General features: G+C 46.0%; 1 protein-coding gene across 1 annotated transcript in view; it reads right to left on the reverse strand.

Moving 5' to 3' along the window:
• Positions 1-19,983, reverse strand: part of cers1 (ceramide synthase 1) — a 59,309-nt gene extending 39,326 nt beyond the window's left edge. Inside the window, exon 1 of the mRNA XM_060846190.1 lies at positions 19,731-19,983. Coding sequence (XP_060702173.1) covers positions 19,731-19,979 — 249 coding nt within the window. The 5' untranslated portion in view covers positions 19,980-19,983. The remainder of the gene's footprint in view (positions 1-19,730) is intronic.
• Between the last annotated feature and the right edge of the window lie 1,346 nt (positions 19,984-21,329).

The raw sequence follows: 21,329 nt of genomic DNA on the forward strand, positions 1-21,329 counted from the left end.
ACTACACACCACAGATTGCAGTGGTTCACGGCAGCAGCTCACCACTGTCTCCCCAAGATCCCTCAGGAGAAGACAATAGATGCTGGTCTAGCCCACATCCCATAAACAAATAAATCAATCATTTTGGCATTGTAGGTTGAGGATGAAATATTAGCTAGGACACTGGAGAAGCCACCCCAGCTGTGACATTATAATGCCATGAAATCTTTTATCGCCATTAGAGGAGATCCAGAGAAGGTTTCAGTTAAACAGTTCAAATCAATATATACTACCTCCAACAATGTAGAGCGCCTTCAGTACTTAGTACTAAAGAATATATTGTAAAAGGATAATTTGTACAGGAAAGGGTTTACTAACATCACAGCTGCAAATGTGTTGCTGGTCAAAGCACAGCAGGCCAGGCAGCATCTCAGGAATAGAGAATTCGACGTTTCGAGCATAAGCCCTTCATCAGGAATAAGAGCTGGCTAACCACAGTCACAGGGGTTATGGAAGGAGCTACCTCAGTGCTCCATTTTTTCTGAAAGTTGTTCACGTTCTGTACTTGTTACCAATGCAGTGCAACAATGTTTTAGGAGCTGTATTGTGAACGCTTAAGTTGAAGTGACTCCTCACAAGGGACCACCATGCATCTCAAATGAAACGTAATTGGCTATTGAGCTTTTTAAAACATCGATCATGGGATGCAGATGTTGCTGCTTGGGCCAGCAGGTATCCTGAAGAAGGGCTCATGCCCAAAACATCGATTCTCCTGCTCTTTGGATGCTGCCTGACCTGCTGCGCTTTTCCAGCAACACATTTCCAGCATGTATCACCCATCCCTATTTGCCCAGACAGCAACTGAGACTCAACCACATCACTGTGTGTCTGGACTCACAGATCAATTCAGAAGGCAATAGTGAACTAGATAAATTCTTCTGACAATCAACGGTGGTTCTTTGGTTATCATTGGGCTAACTTTTCATGGCAGTTAATTGCAGCACAGTGGCTCAGTGATTAGCACTGCTGCCTCACAGCACTGGGGACCTAGGTCTGATTCTCCTGTGAAATATTGTGTTGTGCGATGTTGTATTATAAGCTATCTTTATTAACTCACTCGCCAGCTCGCTGTATTCATTAATACCGGGCTCCCGTTCATTGATTCATAACCCTATACTGACCTATTACTATAACACTGTTTCATTCATAAAACCGCAGATCTGTAGTATCCAAATTTAAAAGCAACGTTTTCAAACCCATCATTGTATTCCCACACCTATCAGTCCCTGCTACAAGCAATGTTTACCTCAGCATACAGAGCAAAACTATCCCTGTTAAGTCTCCACGAGACATTATAATATTAATCAGTTTACCAAACAGCTCCAGGCCCTGAATAGATTAAGTACCTGTTAAACACCTTTGAACTGGACCATTATCCCTTTAAGAAAAAAACTGACAAAACAACACTTCCATGAAATTGCATGAATGAATGAAACTCAGACCAGCAAATAGTAAACAAATCTCCTATCTCAGCTGCAGTTAATCAGTTTAATATCCTTTGTTCTTCTATTAAAATTTTTAATTTATTCAGAGCATACAGGCCTAGTATTTTTACTAAAATTTAAAAGACAAAGGGCTAACACCTCCTAATTATGTAAGCAGACCAGACAGACATCCATCAGAAGTAGCAGCTAGCAGAGCCGTCTCCTGGCTCCCAAACCTTTGTGTACTATAGGTACAACAATATTACACCATAGTAATGAGGTTTTAATATATGAAAGAACTGTGTACAAAGGAGCTCTTGTAAGAACTGCATATCGAGATTCTGTTGCTGCCTCATACCTGTGCTGTGATTGTTGAATAAAAGTGGCTATTTCCACCACTCACCGATTTTGGTCATTATTTGAACATGATCCCACACTACCTTCGGGCAGCTGTCTGTGTGGTGTTTGCACATTCCCTTCGGGTCGGCGTAGGTTTGCTCCGGGTGCTCTGGTTTCTTCCCACAGTCCAGGGATGTGCAGGCTAAATGGATTCGTCATGGTAAATGCAGGAAAAGAGTAAGGAGGTGGGTCTGGGTGGGATGCCGTTTGGTGGGTCGGTGTGTGCTCGATGGGTCAAATGGCCTGCTCCCACACTGTTGAAATTCCACAAAATTGAATTTAAATTTCACCATCTGCCACAGTGGGGTTGAACCCTCACCCCAGAACATTCGGCTAGTCATTGGATTAGTAATTCAGAGGCCATCGCCTTTCCTCTTAGTATCATATAAGAAACCCATTTACTGTTAAGATTAAGCCTATCTTCAGCCAATGGACATCCTTCCCAACATGGTATCAATATCTTAGACTGATATCAGCTTAAAAGGATTGGTAGCAGTAAACCTACTCCAGACATTACAGATGGTTCTGGCAAAACCCATAAACAACACAATACACCATTTAGTCTGCACCTAACTTGCATGTCGGATCATACACAATTTTCTGGATATAAACACATTCTCTACACCATCCTGCCCGTAACAGACTCCTCTATGAAGTACTTTTTATTTACAGATTTCAGTATCAGAGACTGTAGAAGTCAGAAAGCACAGTCTAATCTCTGATATGATGCAGCAAACCTCCAGATATTTTCCAGCCTCTCTCATGATGTACCCCTTTCAACGTCAAACACCATTAGAAAACCTCAACATGAAAGGCCCTGAATGCCTCACAGGAAGAAAACTTTTTAAAGTGAAATAGAAATACTAATCTGGTATGTATAATAAACGAGAACATGGATATTGGTACACTTCACCTCAAGTACAATCTAATGTTATAGTTTTACATTTACAATGGAGATCATAAATTACAGGAATTCCTCTATTGTTGCTCACAGTGCTTCCACCCCTCCAGAGGAGACCAATCTCAATGACACTGCTGCTTTACTGGTGCCAAGACTGCCCTTAGAATTTGATTTTCCCATTTCACAGGGTAGCAACAATGTATAATACCATGTTGGAAGTCAGTAGAATTCAAGCCTCAATCCAAACACTGGGAGATGACATGCAGAGAAGGGAATCTCTAATATAGGTGATCTATTTCTTGAGACACATCCCACCCTGATTTTGGATTAATAATCTCCATTAGAAATGTGGTGGAGGAAATTTCAGTATTACATGCCCATGAACATCTGTCATGGTGTAATTACACACTCCCACCCATACTAACACTACAGCAATTGAGGAGCATCAAGCAGTTTTTCAGCTTGATAGACAACTTTAATTTGCCTCACAAACATTCAAGGTCTTGTGGAACAGAGTATTATGACTTTAAAATGTTAACCACAGTTCAATTAACCTTTTCAAGTCCAACCTTCATGATTACATTTGACTTTCACACAGTTCGTGCAAAACCACCAGGATTTGACTGGCAGAATATAAAACCCACATTCAAAATGCATGTCTGAACATTCACACAATTCCTATTTTAAGAATTGATGATTGAAAACCAGAAGAGACATATTTAAGAAAATTGGCAAAGGAACTCGAGAGAGGTGAGAAGTTTTTTTTACAAGACTGAATTACTAAAATATAAAACCTTCTGCCTGGAAAAGGAGGTGGAAGGAGGAATAATGATAATATTCAAACGGGAACTGGAAAACACGCAGAACTCCAGGGAAAGAGGTGGGTGAAGCTACTTGGATTGTAGTTGCAAAGAAGCAGCGGGATGCATGATGGGCTGAATGGCCTCCTTCTGTACTGGTCAATTCTAAAAGGAAAATGGCAAACCATTCATTTCTCTTCTCATCATTGTTCAGGCAAGTTAGACACAAAGTTAATAGATGTAAATTTGTGCACATACATAAAACATCTCCTGCTGAGTGCACCCCACACAAAAACTGTGTTGTGTGTGTGTGTGCGTCTTGTGGTCTTTGGTCATGGAGAGAATGTTGGGGACAGCAGCATTGTCCAAAGGTCAGGAACATACCAGGAAACCTCAGCGGTCTCAGTAATCTCAGGCAGCGGGAATCAGAATCCTTGGACTCACCTCTATTACACAGAAGCAGGGACAGGAATGTTTGACAGTTTAATTTCTTAAAGCATTTAACAATTTTTCGATGCTGACTTTTTTTCATGTTTTACTGTGTAAACTGGACTAGAGGGTATGGGCTATAAAGGAGAGATTGGTAAAACTCAGGTTGTTTCCTCTGGAGCAGTAGGAGGTTGATTAGAATAGATTACTTACAGCCCAACAAGTCCACACCAACCTGCCGAAGCATAACCCACCCAGACCCATTCTCCTACATTTACCCCTTCACCTAACACTACGGGCAATTTAGCATGGCCAATTCACCTGACCTGTACATCTTTGGACTGTGGGAGGAAACCGGAGCACCCGGAGGAAACCCACGCAGACACAGGGAGAACGTGCAAACTCCACACAGACAGTCGCCTGAGGTGGGAATTGAACCTGGGTCTCTGGTGCTGTGAGGCAACAGTGCTAACCACTGTGCCAGCGTGCTGCCCACTAAGAGGGGAGACTTGATAGAAGTTTATAAAATTATGAGATAGAGTTCTTTTCCCCAGAATTGAAATGTCAAACCTGAGGGGGAATGCATTGAAGATATTTGGGGTGGGGGGGGTGGAGTTCAACAGAGATGTGAGGGGCAAATTTTGTACACAGAGTGACAGGAACTTGGAACATGATGCCAGGGGTGGTTGTGGAGGCAGGTACAATAGGGGCATGTTCAGGGACTTTTAGATAAGCACATGAAGATGCAAGGAATGGAGGGATATGGACCAACGGCAGGCAGAATGTGATTACTGTCTCACAGATTATGACTGCAGCAACTTTCAAAGGTCATAACAAGCTGGCTGCTGGAACAACATCCTAACCTTCCAGCACTAATACATCTCGATTGCAGGGTAGACCATCAACAGAATGTACTACAGCAAACTGCCCAGGTTTCTCCAACAACAGCTCCCAAAACCATGACCTCCACCACCTAGAAGGACATTTGAAGTGAATTAGGCTGCTGGGATTCGAGTGAGGAAGTGAGACTAACTGTCTTGCCCTCCAAGGAGCTGGTATGGAGTCCATGGTGTCAACTGAAGTATATTAGCATTGATAGAGGATTGTGTCACTAATAAAAGACAGAGTTGGGATAAGGAGGGAATTTTAATAATGGCAACCTGTAACTAATGGAGTACCACACTGTTGAGAACTGGGACACACTTATATACATTATATATTAATTACTTGGATGAGGGAAGGGAGAGTACTATAAATGAGTTTGCAAAAGACACAAAAATAGAAGGGAAAGCAAGTGGTGAGGACGAAAATGGGAGTTGACAGAGGGATATTGACAGGTTAAGTGAGAGGGCAAAAATCTGGCAGATCAAATATAATGTGGGAAAATGTGAAGTTCTGTACTTTGACATTAAGAATAGAAGAGCTGAACATTATTTAATCAGGGAAAGACTGCAGAAAAGTGCATGATAGAGGGATTTGGGAATTCTTGTGCATGAATCACAAAAAGCTAGCTTCCAAGTTCAGCGGGAAGGCAAGTGGAATGATTATTTCAAACTGAGCGGAATATAAAAATAGAGAGGCATTACTAACTCAGTAACCAGACCACATTGGCATGGGAGGCAGTCCAGAGAAGTGATTTTGGGAAGGAGGAATTTTCTTATGAGGGAAGTGTGAATAGATTGGACCTGTACTTAAGAGTATTGAAGAATAAGGGGTGGCCTTATTGAAACATCCAAGCCTCTTAGGGACTTGGCAGGAAAGATGGCTTCCCCTGTGGGAAAGTCAAGGACCAGAGGTTATGATCTCAGAATAAGGGGTCACACATTTAGGTGAGAGATGAGGAGGGTGCCTTATTGCAGAGGGTAGTGAATCCCTTACGACTGAGGGCTGCCAAGGTTGGGTCACTAGGTATGTTCAAGGCTGAGATTTATAAAGGATTATGGGAAAAAGGCAGAAAAGTGGAGATGTGGATTTTCTGGTCAGGCATGATCTCACTGGATACCAGAGCAGACTCGCTGGGCTGAATGGTCTAGGAGAAAATGAGGACCACACATGCTGGAGATCAGGATCGAAGTGTGGTGCTGGAAAAGCACAGCAGGTCAGGCAACATCTGAGGAACTCGAGAATCAATGTTTCGGACATAAGCCCTTTATCAGGAAGGAGGCTGTGGCCTACTTCTGCTCCTACATCTAATGGCCTTATGATGGGCTCAGCAGTCTGTGTGTGTGTTGTGAATGACTCTGTAACAAGGGCAGTAGACACAACAGGAATACCACCATCTCAAAATGTACCTGTCACTTGAGCACCATCCTGACTTTGAGATACATCAACCAGTGAAACACACAGACTCAGACAAATTCCCACCCTAACAGTGCTGTGCACGTCCCTGCACTAATGTGGAGGTGCCAGTGTTGAACTGGGGTGGACAAAATCAGAAGTCACACGACACCAGGTTATAGTCCTGCACTGTACCTGATGAAGGGGCTGCGGTCCGAAAGCTTGTGATTTCAAATAAACCTGTTGGTCTATAACCTGGTGTTGTGTGACTTCTGATTATGTCCCTGCACCTCTAAGGGTTGCAGCTGTTCAAGAAGATGGCGAGCAACCACCTGGTCTACAGGCAACGGAGGATAGGCAAAAAAAAAAGAAATTGACACCATCAACAAATCACAGCTCAATACCTCTCAATCTGCAGCAACCATCAAATATGGATAAAGCACAATCTGGCAGGCTACCACTGCTCAACAGGATCAAAGTAGCCACAGCAACACTGCTTCTCATGTGTTAATTGCATAGAGTCAAGTCATGACAGATTCCCAGTTTGCTGGGACCATACAGAGATAATTGGCTCACACAGTAACTGGCTCTCCAGCTGTTTCCAGTCTGAAAGTTCTGGATCCTTTCATATTTGTGATTTTCAGTTTTTCTCCTTCACCCTGATCACTGTCAATCTTGCCTTTCATTTACAATATTTGTTTTATACCTTTACAACATTCGGTGCTTGCACCTTTCTATTTACCAAGCCAGCTGTGGCTAACAAAACGGGTGACAAGGTAAAATAATGATTCTAGGTCAGAAACTTATGGGTTTAACCCCTAGGCCAGAGACTCAAGATCTAGGCTGAGATTCCAGTGCAGGGCGGAGGGAGTACTGCATCGTCAGTGGTACTATCTTTTGAATGGCAGGTTACACCCAGGTCCTGTCTGTCCCATCAGCGCAGCTTGTCGCACTGTCCTGATTAACAATTTTACATCTCAACTGCCATTACAAACTCATGTCACTGTTGTGGGATCTTGCTGTGTTTCCTACATTGCAACACTTCAAAAAAAAGGATTTCACTGGAAGAGGTTCTGAAAGACACTACATAAATGCAAATTCACTTTCTCTTCAACATGTTCAATGTTTGGCGCTCAAATTTTCAGTTATGTTTCCTGATAATTACGTGACCCAAGGTGTTAACTGTCTGTAAAGCACTGTGGGAATTCAGTACACAGGATGTGGGTAACACTGCTGAAGCTCTATTTATTTCCATGGTTAGTGCGACTGCAGGTCTCACAATTGTGTGAGTACAATGAGGTAGATAATTCGAGGACATTGAGTGAGTAAAGATCAAAAGATTTCAGCAAATATGATCTCAAATTAGCATGGTGTGCTAATCCAAAAATGTGCGGGTTAAGTGAATTGGCCATGCTAAATTGCCCATTGTGTCCTGGGATGTGTAGGTTAGGTGCATTAGTCAGGGGTAAATGTAAAGTAATAGGGTAGGGGAATGGGTCTGGGTGGGATACTCTTCGAAGAATCAAAATGGCCTGTTTCCACACCTTAGGGATTCTATTATCTATGGTGTAGAACAATAAATGGAAACTGAAAGCCTTGGAGTTTCCAAAAGACTGCAGCTGAAGTTTCACCAGACTGATTCCTAGGACGGCAGGTTTTCATGTGAGGAGTGATTGGGTGGGTCTGTATTCATTGGAATTTAGAAAAATGAGAGGAAACATACAAATTCTGACAGGGCTGGACAGGCTGGATGCAGGGATGATGTTTCCCTGGCCAGAAGGGTGGCCTGAACAAGGGGTCATTGTCTCAGCTTACAGGTTAGGCCATTCCAGTAACAGCTGAAGAGAAATGTCTTCACTCAGACAGTGGTGAACTGTGGCATTCACTGGAACAGAAGGCTGTGAAGGCCACATCCTAGAATATAGAAATTCATTTATTTCTAAAATAGAGGCGAACAGTATTGGGAGATGTAGGGAGGGAGAAAGTGTATGGCATTGACATGACCAGTCATGATCTTGATGGGCCAAATAACCTTCTCCTGCTCCTATTTTTATGTTACTATGGTAGTCTCTCTCGCTCTCTCTCTCTCTCGATGAGCTGTTAGAGCAGTGCATTCTGTAGACCATGCTGTCTGTAACCACAATTTGAAGATAGTGAATGACTTGATAAAGAATGCAAGAGGAGTTTTTTTCTTTAAGAAGAAAAGGTTATTCTGTCCATTGTAATTGGTGCTAGCTCACTGAAACCTTATCTCTGTCTGTCTAACATATGAATATTTTAACCTTTTTTGAACTCACATTTACCTATTACATTTAAAATTACTTTGTATTCAATTTCCAACAATTTTCAGTCTCCCTGGTTGTAGCCAATCAATGCTCAAGGTTTAAAATGAAATTTCTTCCTACTTTACCCTCTGTTCATTCTGTGATGACCTTCAGTGTATTGTCTATGCTCTCAGCTTCAAATGCCCTGCATTTCCCCACCTCGTTAGGGAATATAAATAGATATATGAATGAGAAAGAAGTAGGAGGTTATGCTGATAGTGCAGAATGAAGGAGGGTGAAAGAAAGTTTGGATGGGAAATAAATTCTAACATGCACCAGTTGAGCTGAATGGTCTGTTTCAACACTCAACTCCTCACTGTCTTGAAATAGTCAAAGTTCTTATCGAACAGATAGGCATGGATAAGCCTAGATTTCCTGCAATTAGAAATTGTGAAGATTAAAGCCATAGTCTTTCATTCCCAGCTGAAAGTCCACTTCCTCGACAATTACTTCATCCCAATCCCAGGCAATAATCGGTGTGCGACCTCAATGGCAGATGTGACCTTCACGCAGGACGCACTTGCCCTGAGCTGTCTGCTTCCACCTCCATTAAGAATGCAAGCCTCAGATTTTATGCAGCCAAAACTGTCAAGCATGCCTTTGTCACCTCCAGACACACTCCTGACTGGGTTCTCACAATCGACATTCCCAAAATTTCCTGATGTCATCCAAAACTCACCCATCTCCGTGCCAAGTTGTGTTGAGAGTACGGTGCTGGAAGAGCACAGCAGGTCAGGCAGCACCTTAGGAGCAGGCGAATTGACATTTTGGGCATAAGCTCTTCATCAGGAAGAGCTTCCTGATGAAGGGTTTATGACTGAAATGTCGACTCTCCTGCTCCTCGAATGCTGCCTGACCTGCTGTGCCTTTCCAGCACCACACTGTCAACTCTGATCTCCAGTATCTGTTTGTTGAGCTCCCAGTCAACTTGGTTTTAACATTCTCATCCAAATCTTTCTTTGACTTCATCCCTCTCCACGATCTCCTTCAACCCCAGGAACTGCAGAGTTTTTGCACTCCTCTCTCCCTTCACTCATGAATACCTAGATTAGATTACTAGCTTGTAATTAGATTAGATTACTTACAGTGTGGAAACAGGCCCTTCGGCCCAACAAGTCCACACCGACGCGCCGAAGCGCAACCCACCCATACCCCTACATTTACCCCTTACCTAACACTACGGGCAATTTAGCATGGCCAATTCACCTGACCCGCACATCTTTGGACTGTGGGAGGAAACCGGTGCACCCGGAGGAAACCCACGCAGACACGGGGAGAACGTGCAAACTCCACACAGTCAGTCGCCTGAGTCGGGAATTGAACCCGGGTCTCAGGCGCTGTGAGGCAGCAGTGCTAACCACTGTGCCACCGTGCCGCCCACTTGATTATAATCATTCCATTTTGCCTTCAGCTATCAAGGTTCCAAGCCCTGGAATACCTTATCTAAACTTCTCACCTACTTTTATTTCACTTCTATCCTTTAAGACAGGACTTTTGATTTTTAAATTCATTTATTGGATGCCAACATTCATGACTCATCCAACATTTACTGTCCATTGTTATTTGCCCAAGACTGGGTGACAAGCTGCCTTGTTAATCTGCTGCAGTCCTTCTGTCACTCACAATCATGCTGGGAAGGGATGTCCAGGAATTTGACCTGGCAACATTGAAAAGTCAACAATATAGATCTAAGACAAAGTGGTGGAGAGGGGAGCTTGAGGAGATGGTGTTCCCATGTTTCTGCTGTCGTTGTCTTTCCACGTGGTAGAAAGTGTGGGTTGGAAGGTGCTGTTGAAGGGACTGTGGAGATTTGCTGCAGTACATCTTTCCCACTAGCTTCCTCAGACAGCACCTTACAAATCCATGACCACTTCCATCGAGAAGGACAAGGGCAGCAGATATGAGAACACCACCAACTGCAAGTTCTCCTCCAAGTCACGCACCATCCTGACTTGGAAATATATCTCCTCGCCATCACTGTCATTGTATCAAAATCCTGGAATTCCCTCCCTCAGGGCATTGTGGGTCAACCTGCAGCAGGTGGACTGCAGGGTTCAAGAAGGCAGCTCACCACCACCTTCCCAAGGACAACTAGGGACAGGCAATAAAGGCTGGCCCAGCCAGTGACACCCACACTCCACAAACTGAATAGAAAAAAGAAATTTGCCTGTTTATGATATTGCTTCGGGTAGATGTTAAAGGCATATGGCTAGTAATCTTAAGGTGAGCTAATAATTTTCTCAGCGTCCTGGCCAACATTCTTCCGTCAACTAACCTCACCTACAAAATCACGCTGAACTGATTGTCAGGGATGATTGATTTGGTTTGATTTATTATTATTGTCACGTGTACCTTGGTCCAGTGAAAAGTTTTGTTTTGTATGTAGTACAGGCAGATTATAACATACAAAGATCACAGAACAATTGAACAAATACAAAGTTGCAGCTGCAAAGAAAGTTCACAAAAGCAAGATCAACATTACATTGCTGGACAGAAAGTTTGACAATATTTGTCAAGGGGGAGTTTTCAACATGTCAAAGCACTATATAGGTTAATTGGCAGCATAAACCACACAAGAAAAAAAGAAGTTTGTGAACATTCCACATCTACCTCACCATTATTCTATATAAGCACATATCAGTTCCGACCTTACTTTCCTGCCCACTGTACTGTTGATATTTTCTGATCAACCTGCTCAGGGATGTTATTCCTTATCCCCTGAGCATGTGGGACTTGAGCCTGGACCTCCTGGCTCTGAGGCAGACACACTACCACAAACATCATCCCATTCTATTGTACCAGAGACATTGCAAATGTGAAGTCTGACATTGTCCACAACAATTTGCCTTCTGAAGTTTAAAACGGTCACAGAAAAATTCTTCGGGCCACAGGATTTGTACAAACATTTCTCTGAGAGTTAAAAGCAAGAATCTGAAATGGTAAATTTGCCACAGCTTAGTAGACGATATACAAACTCAGTCCTTAACATCAGGGAGGCCACAATCTCAAAGCCATTCCAACATATAAAGCTTTATTTTAAAAGGATGCGATGGATGTATATATAAGGCAACGAGTGAATTTCAATCCAAGGCTTATATCACCCAAACAGACTGATATCGTCCCAAAACATTTACCGCTTACTCTTCAATACATTCCACTGCACCTATACATGGGGCCCAGAATCAATCAAGTATTGTACATAATTGACGCAATTATCTACAATTGTATCAATTCAAATTCTAAAAGGAATAACGTATGTGGATGTACCTACTAGGGAAGGTGCAAAACTTGACCTATTCTTGGGAAATAAGGCAGGGCAGGTGACTGAGGTGTCAGTGGGGGGGCACTTTGGGGCCAGCGAACATAATTCTATTTGTTTTAAAATAGTGATGGAAAAGGATAGACCAGATCTAAAAGTTGAAGTTCTGAATTGGAGAAAGGCCTATTTTGATGGTATTAGGAAAGAACGTTCAAAAGCTGATTGGAGGCAGGTGTTCGCAGGTAAAGGGATGGCTGGAAAATGGGAAGCCTTCAGAAATGAGATATCAAGTATCCAGAGAAAGAAATTCCTGTCAGGGTGAAATGGAAGGCTGGTAGGTATAGGGAATGCTGGATGACTAAAGAAATTGAGGGGTTGGTTAAGAAAAGGAAGGAAGCATATGTCAGGGACAGGCAGGATAGATCGAGTGAATCCTTAGAAGAGTATATAGAATGTAGGAGTATACTTAAGAGGGAAATCAGGAGGGCAAAACAAGGTCATGAGATAGCTTTGGCAAATAGAATTAAGGAAAATCCAAAGGGGTTTTACTGTTTCCATGCTGTACATCTCTATAACTCTATGACAAAAGGGTAACTAGGGAGAGAACAGGACCCCTCAAAGATCAGCAAGGTGACCTTTGTGTGGAGCCACAGAAAATGAGGGAGATACTAAATGAATACTTTGCATCAGTATTTACTGTGGAAAAGGATATGGAAGATATAGACTGTAGGGAAATAGATGGTGACATCTTGCAAAATGTCCAGATTACAGAGGAGGAAGTGCTGGATGTCTTGAAATGGTTAAAGGTGGATAAATCCCCAGGACCTGATCAGGTTTGTAGGGCTGTTGTAATGGGTGACTTTAACTTTCTGAATATTGATTGGAATCTCCTTCGAGCAGAAGATTTGAATGGAGCTGTTTTTGTAAGGTGTGTTCAGGAGGGTTTCCTAACTCAGTACGTTGACAGGCCGACGAGGGGAGAGGCCATTCTAGACTTAGTGCTCGGAAACAAGTCGTGGCAGGTATCAGATCTTGTGCTGGGAGAGCATTTTGGTGATAGTGACCACAACGGCCTCACATTCTACATAGCTATAGAGAAGGAGAGGATTAGGCAATCCCTACATAAGGTGGAGGTAGCTAGGGTCAAGCTCAGCTCTACAGGATTACAGGCAGGCGAGGAAGGAGCTTAAAATGGTCTGAGCAGAGCCAGGAGGGGGCATGAGAAAGGCTTGGCAGAACGGATTAGGGAGAACACAAAGGCATTTCACACTTATGTGAGGAATAAGAGAATGGTCAAAGAAAGAGTAGAGCTGATCAGGGATAGCATAGGGAATTTGTGTGTCGAGTCTGAGGAGGTAGGGGAAGCCCAAATGAGTTTTTTGCTTCTGTCTTTTCGAAAGAAATGAACTTTGTAGTGAATGAAACCTTTGAAGAGCAGGTGTGCATGCTGGAATGGATAGAGATAGAGGAAGCTGATGTGCTGAAAATTTTTCAGACATTAAGATTGACAAGTCGCCAGGCCCGGACCAGATTTGTCCTCGGCTGCTTTGGGAAATGAGAAATGCAATTGCTTCACCACTGGCGAAGATCTTTTCATCCTCGCTCTCCACTGGAGTCGTACCTGAGGACTGGAGAGAGGCAAATGTAATTCCTCTCTTCAAGAAAGGAAATAGGGAATTCCCCAGCAATTACAGACCAGTCAGTCTCACGTCTGTCATCTGCAAGGTGTTAGGAAGGATTCTGAGGGATAGGATTTATGATCATCTGGAAGAGCATGGCTTGATTAAATGCAGTCAACACGACTTTGAGAGGGGCAGGTCATGCCTCACAAACCTTATCGAGTTCTTTGAGGAGGTGACTAGAAAAGTTGATGAGGGTCGAGCTGCGGATGTGGTGTATTCGGACTTCAGCAAGGCATTTGATAAGGCTCCCCGTGGTAGGCTCAATCAGAAGGTTAGGAGGAATAGGATTCAGGGGAACATAGCTGTCTGGATACAGAATTGGCTGGCCAACAGAAGACAGCGAGTGGTAGTAGAAGGAAAATATTCTGCCTGGAAGTCTGTGGTGAGTCGTGTTCCACAGGGCTCTGTCCTTGGGCCTCTATTGTTTGTAACTTTTATTAATGACTTGGATGAGCGGATTGAAGGATGGGTCAGCAAGTTTGCAGACGACACAAAGGTTGGAGGTGTCGTTGACAGTATAGAGGGCTGTTGTAGGCTGCAGCGATACAGTGACAGGATGCAGAGATGGGCTGAGAGGTGGCAGATGGAGTTCAACCTGGATAAATGCGAGGTGATGCATTTTGGAAGGTCGAATTTGAAAGCCGAGTACAGGATTAAGGATAGGATTCTTGGCATGTGGAGGAACAGAGGGATCTTGGGGTGCAGGTACATAGATCCCTTAAAGTGGCCTCCCAAGTGGCCAGGGTTGTTAAGAAAGCATATGGTGTCTTGGCTTTCATTAACAGGGGTATTGAGTTTAAGAGTCGTGAGATCTTGTTGCAGCTCTATAAGACATTGGTTAGACCGCACTTGGATTACTGCATCCAGTTCTGGTCGCCCTATTATAAGAAAGATGTGGATGCTTTGGAGCGGGTTCAGAGGAGGTTTACCAGGATGCTGCCTGGACTGGAGGGCTTATCTTATGAGAAGAGGTTGACTGAGCTCAGACTTTTTTCATTGGAGAAAAGGAGGAGGAGAGGGAATGTAATTGTGGTATACAAGATAGTGAGAGGCATAGATAGAGTCGATAGCCAGAGACTATTTCCCAGGGCAGAAATGACTAACACGAGGGGTCATAGTTTTAAGCCGGTTGGAGGAAAGTATAGAGGGGATGTCAGAGATGGGTTCTTTACACAGAGAGTTGTGAGAGCATGGAATGTGTTGCCAGCAGCAATTGTGGAGGTAGGGTCATTGGGGACAAAGTTTGTGAGAAGATTTGTAGCTCGGGTGCTCGTTGTTGTGGTTCTGTTCGCCGAGCTGGGAGTTTTTCTTGCAAACATTTTGTCCCCTTTCTAGGTGACATCTTCAGTGCTTGGGAGCCACCCTTAGACAACAACTCACCAGGACAAAGGACCCGATACCCAGCATGAGCAAAACCAATGTAGTGTACAAAATCCCATGCAAGGACTGCACAAAACACTACATAGGACAAACAGGAAGACAGCTAACAACCCGCATCCATGAACACCAACTAGCCACGAAACGACACGACCAGCTATCCCTAGTAGCCATACACTCAGATGACAAACAACACGAATTCGATTGGGACAACACCACTATTATAGGACAGGCCAAACAGAGAACAGCCAGGGAATTCCTAGAGGCATGGCACTCATCCACAAATTCTATCAACAGACACATTGACCTAGACCCTACATACCGGCCACTGCAGCGAACAGCAACTGACAACCGGAAGCGGCAGATTCAAACCAGTATAAATGCCGGAGGAATCAGCACAGAAGCGCTTCACAGGAGGCTCACTGGGGACATTTAAGAGACTCCTGGACACGCATATGGTCACAGAGATTTGAGGGTGCATACATGAGGATCAGTGGTCGGCACAACATCATGGGCTGAAGGGCCTGTTCTGTGCGGTACTGTTCTAGGATTTCTATGAGGTGTACCCGAGAACTCTGTGGGAAGCTAGAGAAGTGATTGCTGGGCCTCTTGCTGAGATATTTGTATCATCGATAGTCACAGGTGAGGTGCCGGAAGACTGGAGGTTGGCAAATGTGGTGCCACTGTTTAGGAAGGAAGGGTGGTAAGGACAAGCCAGGGAACTATAGACCAGTGAGCCTGACCTCGGTAGTGGGCAAGTATTTGGAGGGACTCCTGAGGGACAGAATATACATTTATTTGTAAAGGCAAGGACTGATTAGGGATAGTCAACATGGGTTTGTGCATGGGAAATCATGTCTCACAAACTTGATTGAGTTTTTTGATGAAGTAACAAAGAAGATTGATGAGGGCAGAGCCGTAGATGTGATCTATATGGACTTCAGTAAGGCGTTCGACAAGCTTCCCCATGGGAGACTGATTAGCAAGGTCAGAGCTCATGGAATACAGGGAGAACTTGCCATTTGGATGCAGAACTGGCTCAAAGGTAGAAGACAGAGGGCGGTGGTGGAGGGTTGTTTTCAGAGTGGAGGCCTGTGACCAGTGGAGTGCCATAAGGATCGTGCTGGGCCCTCTACTCTTTGTCTTTTACATAAATGATTTGGATGTGAGCATTAGAGGTACAGTTAGTAAGTTTGCAGATGACACCAAAATTGGAGGTGTAGTGGACAGCAAAGAAGGTTACCTCAGATTACAACAGGATCTTGACCAGATGGGCCAATGGGCTGAGAAGTGGCAGATGGAGTTTAATTCAGATAAATGGCAGGTGCTACATTTTGGGAAAGCAAATCTTAGCAGGACTTATACACTGAATGGTAAGGTTAAAATCTTAATGAGTTCAACACGCGGCGAGATATTGAACAATTCTTCCGCCGCCTTCGCCTCCGTGCCTACTTTCACAACCAAGACTCCCGTCCACCCTCTGACGACCCCTTCTCCCGCCTCCAACACACCCCATCCACCTGGACACCCCATGCTGGCCTCCTACCCGGCCTCGACCTCTTTATAGCCAACTGCCGCCGTGACATCAACCGACTCAACCTGTCCACCCCTCTCACCCACTCCAACCTCTCACCCTCAGAACGTGCAGCCCTCCACTCCCTCCGCTCCAATCCCAACCTCACCATCAAACCCGCAGACAAGGGAGGCGCGGTGGTAGTTTGGCGCACTGACCTGTACACCGCTGAAGCCAAACGCCTCCTCTTATCGCCCCCTTGACCACGACCCCACCTCCCACCACCAAACCATCATCTCCCAGACCATCCAGGACCTCATCACCTCAGGGGATCTCCCATCCACCGCCTCCAACCTCATAGTCCCACAACCCCGCACCGCCCGTTTCTACCTCCTGCCCAAAATCCACAAACCTGCCTGCCCCGGCCGACCCATTGTCTCAGCCTGCTCCTGCCCCACCGAACTCATCTCCCAATACCTCGACACGGTCCTGTCCCCTTTAGTCCAAGAACTCCCCACCTACGTTCGGGACACCACCCACGCCCTCCACCTCCTCCAGGATTTTCACTATGGACATCCAGTCCCTGTACACCTCCATCCCCCATCACGAAGGACTCAAAGCCCTCCGCTTCTTCCTTTCCCGCCGCACCAACCAGTACCCTTCCACTGACACCCTCCTTCGACTGACTGAACTGGTCCTCACCCTGAATAACTTCTCTTTTCAATCCTCCCACTTCCTCCAAACTGAAGGAGTTGCCATGGGCACCCGCATGGGCCCCAGCTATGCCTGCCTCTTCGTAGGATATGTGGAACAGTCCTTCTTCCGCAACTACACTGGCACCACCCCCCACCTTTTCCTCCGCTACATCGATGACTGTATCGGCGCTGCCTCGTGCTCCCACGAGGAGGTTGAACAGTTCACCAACTTTACTAACACCTTCCATCCCGACCTGAAATTCACCTGGACTGTCTCAGACTCCTCCCTCCCCTTCCTAGACCTTTCCATTTCTATCTCGGGCGACCGACTCAACACAGACATCTATTATAAACCGACTGACTCCCACAGCTACCTGGACTACACCTCCTCCCACACTGCACCCTGTAAAAACTCCATCCCATATTCCCAATTCCTTCATCTCCGCCGCATCTGCTCCCAGGAGGAGCAGTTCCAACACCGCACAGCCCAGATGGCCTCCTTCTTCAAGGACTGCAGATTCCCCCCAGACGTGATCGACGATGCCCTCCACCGCATCTCCTCCACTTCCCGCTCCTCCGCCCTTGAGCCCCGCTCCTCCAACCGCCACCAAGACAGAACCCCACTGGTTCTCACCTACCACCCCACCAACCTGCGCATACAACGTATCATCCGCCGCCATTTCCGCCACCTCCAAATGGACCCCACCACCAAGGATATATTTCCCTCCCCTCCCCTATCAGCGTTCCGCAAGGATCACTCCCTTCGTGACTCCCTTGTCAGATCCACACCCCCCACCAACCCAACCTCCACCCCCGGCACCTTCCCCTGCAACCGCAGGAAATGTAAAACTTGCGCCCACACCTCCACACTCACTTCCCTCCAAGGCCCCAAGGGATCCTTCCATATCCGCCACAAGTTCACCTGTACCTCCACACACATCATCTATTGCATCCGCTGCACCCGATGTGGCCTCCTCTATATTGGTGAGACAGGCCGCTTACTTGCGGAACGCTTCAGAGAACACCTCTGGGCCGCCCGAACCAACCAACCCAATCACCCCGTGGCTCAACACTTTAACTCCCCCTCCCACTCCACCGAGGACATGCAGGTCCTTGGACTCCTCCACCGGCAGAACACAACTACACGACGGCTGGAGAAGGAGCGCCTCATCTTCCGCCTGGGAACCCTCCAACCACAAGGTATGAATTCAGATTTCTCCAGCTTCCTCATTTCCCCTCCCCCCACCTTGTCTCAGTCGGTTCCCTCAACTCAGCACCGCCCTCCTAACCTGCAATCCTCTTCCTGACCTCTCCGCCCCCACCCCACTCCGGCCTATCACCCTCACCTTGACCTCCTTCCACCTATCCCACCTCCATCGCCCCTCCCCCTAGTCCCTCCTCCCTACCTTTTATCTTAGCCTGCTTGGCTCTCTCTCTCTTATTCCTGATGAAGGGCTTATGCTCGAAACGTCGAATTCTCTATTCCTGAGATGCTGCCTGGCCTGCTGTGCTTTGACCAGCAACACATTTGCAACTGAATGGTAAGGCCCTAGGGAGTGTTGCTGAACAAAGAGGCCTTGGAGTGCAGGTTCATAACTCCTTGAAAGTGGAGTCGCAGGTAGATAGGATAGTGAAGAAGGCATTTGGTATGCTTTCCTTTATTGGACAGAGTATGGAGTACAGGAGTTGGGAGGTCATGTTGCGGCTGTACAAGACATTGGTTAGGCCACTGTTGGAATACTGTGTGCAATTCTGGTCTCCTTCCTATCGGAAAGATGTTATGAAATTTGAAAGGGTTCAGAAAAGATTTACAAGGATGTTGTCAGGGTTGGAGGATCTGAGTTACAGGGAGAAGCAGAACAGGGTGATGCTGTTTTCCCTGGAGCGTCGGAGGCTGAGGGGTGACCTTACAGAGGTTTCCAAAATTATGAGGGACATGGATAGGGTAAATATGCAAAATCTTTTCCCTGGAGTTGGGGAGTCCAGAAGTAGAGGGAGGGCATAGGTTTAGGGTGAGAGGGGAAAGATGTAAAAGAGACCTAAGAGGCAACTTTTTCATGCAGAGGGTGGTACATGTATGGAATGAGCTGCCGGAGGATGTGGTGGAGGCTGGTACAATTGTAACATCTAAGAGGCATTTGGATGGGTAAATGAATAGGAAGGGTTTGGAGGAATATGGGTCCGGTGCTGGCAGGTGGGACTAGATTGGATGGGATATCTGGTGGGCGTGGACGGGTTGGACGAAGGGTCTGTTTCCATGCTGTACATCTCTATGACTCTATATACAGCATATATAATCAATCACGTTGTGTATCTGGATAGCAAAATTGTATGATAATTAACTATATTAGTATCATGCATCAATTTATAAAGAGATAGGAGATGACAGAATATTTGAACAGCGAGAGCGTTGTGTACCTATCGACGTGTGTAGAAATTCGAGGGGAGTGGAGAAACGGATTGCAGAGCATGGAGAGAACGAGAGGACAAGGGTGTCCGAAGGAAATAGATAGATTGGAGCGTTTTAATAGTCTGTGTTGACATGTTCAATACGTTTTTCTTAGTAAGAGCGAACAGATATCCAAACATATGAAGGGATACACACACAGACCTGGAAGAGGTAACGCGAAGTAGCCTTCCGGAGTAGAGTCCAGACCACGGCACAAATCAGGAACAAAAGCCCCTCGGAGGCGGTGAGGGACGCATTCTCCAGCAGGGTCCGTTTGGACAGCTCGAAGCCGCAGTCCGTGCACTCGGCGATTGCCGTGTTCATCCGGGAGAAGCCTTTCACCAGCAGCTCGCCATATCCAGGCATAGGCTGCACCATCGTGACAACCTGCTCCTGGAGCTCCGCTTCCATTGAACGTCAATCCGGTAACCACCCACCCCCCACCCGCCAAAATAAACAAAAACAAAACCCCAATCGATTAGAAACAAAAGGGAGTTAACTCAGGAACACTGTGCAAAAGCTCGTCGACAGGACCGAGCCAGAAAGTGTAGCGAGACTGTTCCCCCTGGGGTTACAAGGAAACAATGTGTCCGCCTCTTGCAGCTTGAAACAATGTAATTGTTGACTAACTGCGGGCTACAAAGTAGCTGCCGGGGATGTTGCTCCCTGCGAATTGGTTCACGAAACGACGCAGCATCTCGACAGAAACCACTCAACGCCTCGGGAAGGCGAAACCGAGCGAGGGCTGAGAGAGATCTCCCGCCTCATGAATTATTCATGCCGGGTGACCGCCTCGGCCGCTGATTCCGATGTTAGCCCGGGGTTCGCCGGGCCCAGCTCTCTCCGGCCCCTTCTTTTCTCTCTCTCTCTCTCTCCGTGTGGTTCAATTTCACCTGTTCCCGAGTCAGTTTCACCCCGGCAATTCTGGGCACTGCAACTCCCCCCCCCCTCGTCCCTCCCCTCGCCACTTGCTGCAGTGTGTCAGCCCTCACTGGATTCCCAAGCACAAATAGGCAGATTTGACAGGCTGGGCACGTCTCTTTTCTCAGTCCCTCCCCCAGCAGAAAGCAGAGTGACCTCTCCTTTACAATCTGTTCACATTCAGATGACACTCAGTCCCGCCCACTGCAAGGAGGAAGATTCCCAGCGAACAAGACACCAGGAGCCATGTGACCGTCCACTTGACAGCTTTGAAACCTTGTCTCACTCAGTCGCTTCACAACACACACGCGTTACAATTACTTAAAGGGAAAAGCCTCGTTTCGCTGATCATTGGTTCTGAAGGAATCATCTCGCACTCGAAACGTTAGCTCTGCTTCTCTCTCTCTTCACATGCTGCCAGATCCGCTGAGTTTCTCCAGCAGCTTCTGTATTTTTTTTTAAAAATCACTCAGCGCGACCCTTCCTTTCATGTCAACATTTCTATCGGTTCGCTGTTTTCCCGCAGATTGGGAAGGGGGAGTGGGAGAATTATTTGCAAAACAAGACCTATTCGAGCGAGGCTGACATTGCAGCAGAGTGCTGAGGGGAAGGCTGCACTGTCATAGGTACAGTGTTTGGGTATAAGATTAGTGGGCGGCACGGTGGCTAGCACTGCTGCCTCACAGCGCCTGAGACCCGGGTTCAATTCCCGACTCAGGCGACTGTCTGTGTGGAGTTTGCACGTTCTCCCTGTGTCTGCGTGGGTTTCCTCCCACAGTCCAAAGATGTACGGGTCAGGTGAATTGGCCATGCTAAATTGCCCGTAGTGTTAGGTAAGGG

Source organism: Hemiscyllium ocellatum, chromosome 28, assembly GCF_020745735.1.
Source record: "Hemiscyllium ocellatum isolate sHemOce1 chromosome 28, sHemOce1.pat.X.cur, whole genome shotgun sequence".
Taxonomy (NCBI): Eukaryota; Metazoa; Chordata; class Chondrichthyes; order Orectolobiformes; family Hemiscylliidae; genus Hemiscyllium; species Hemiscyllium ocellatum.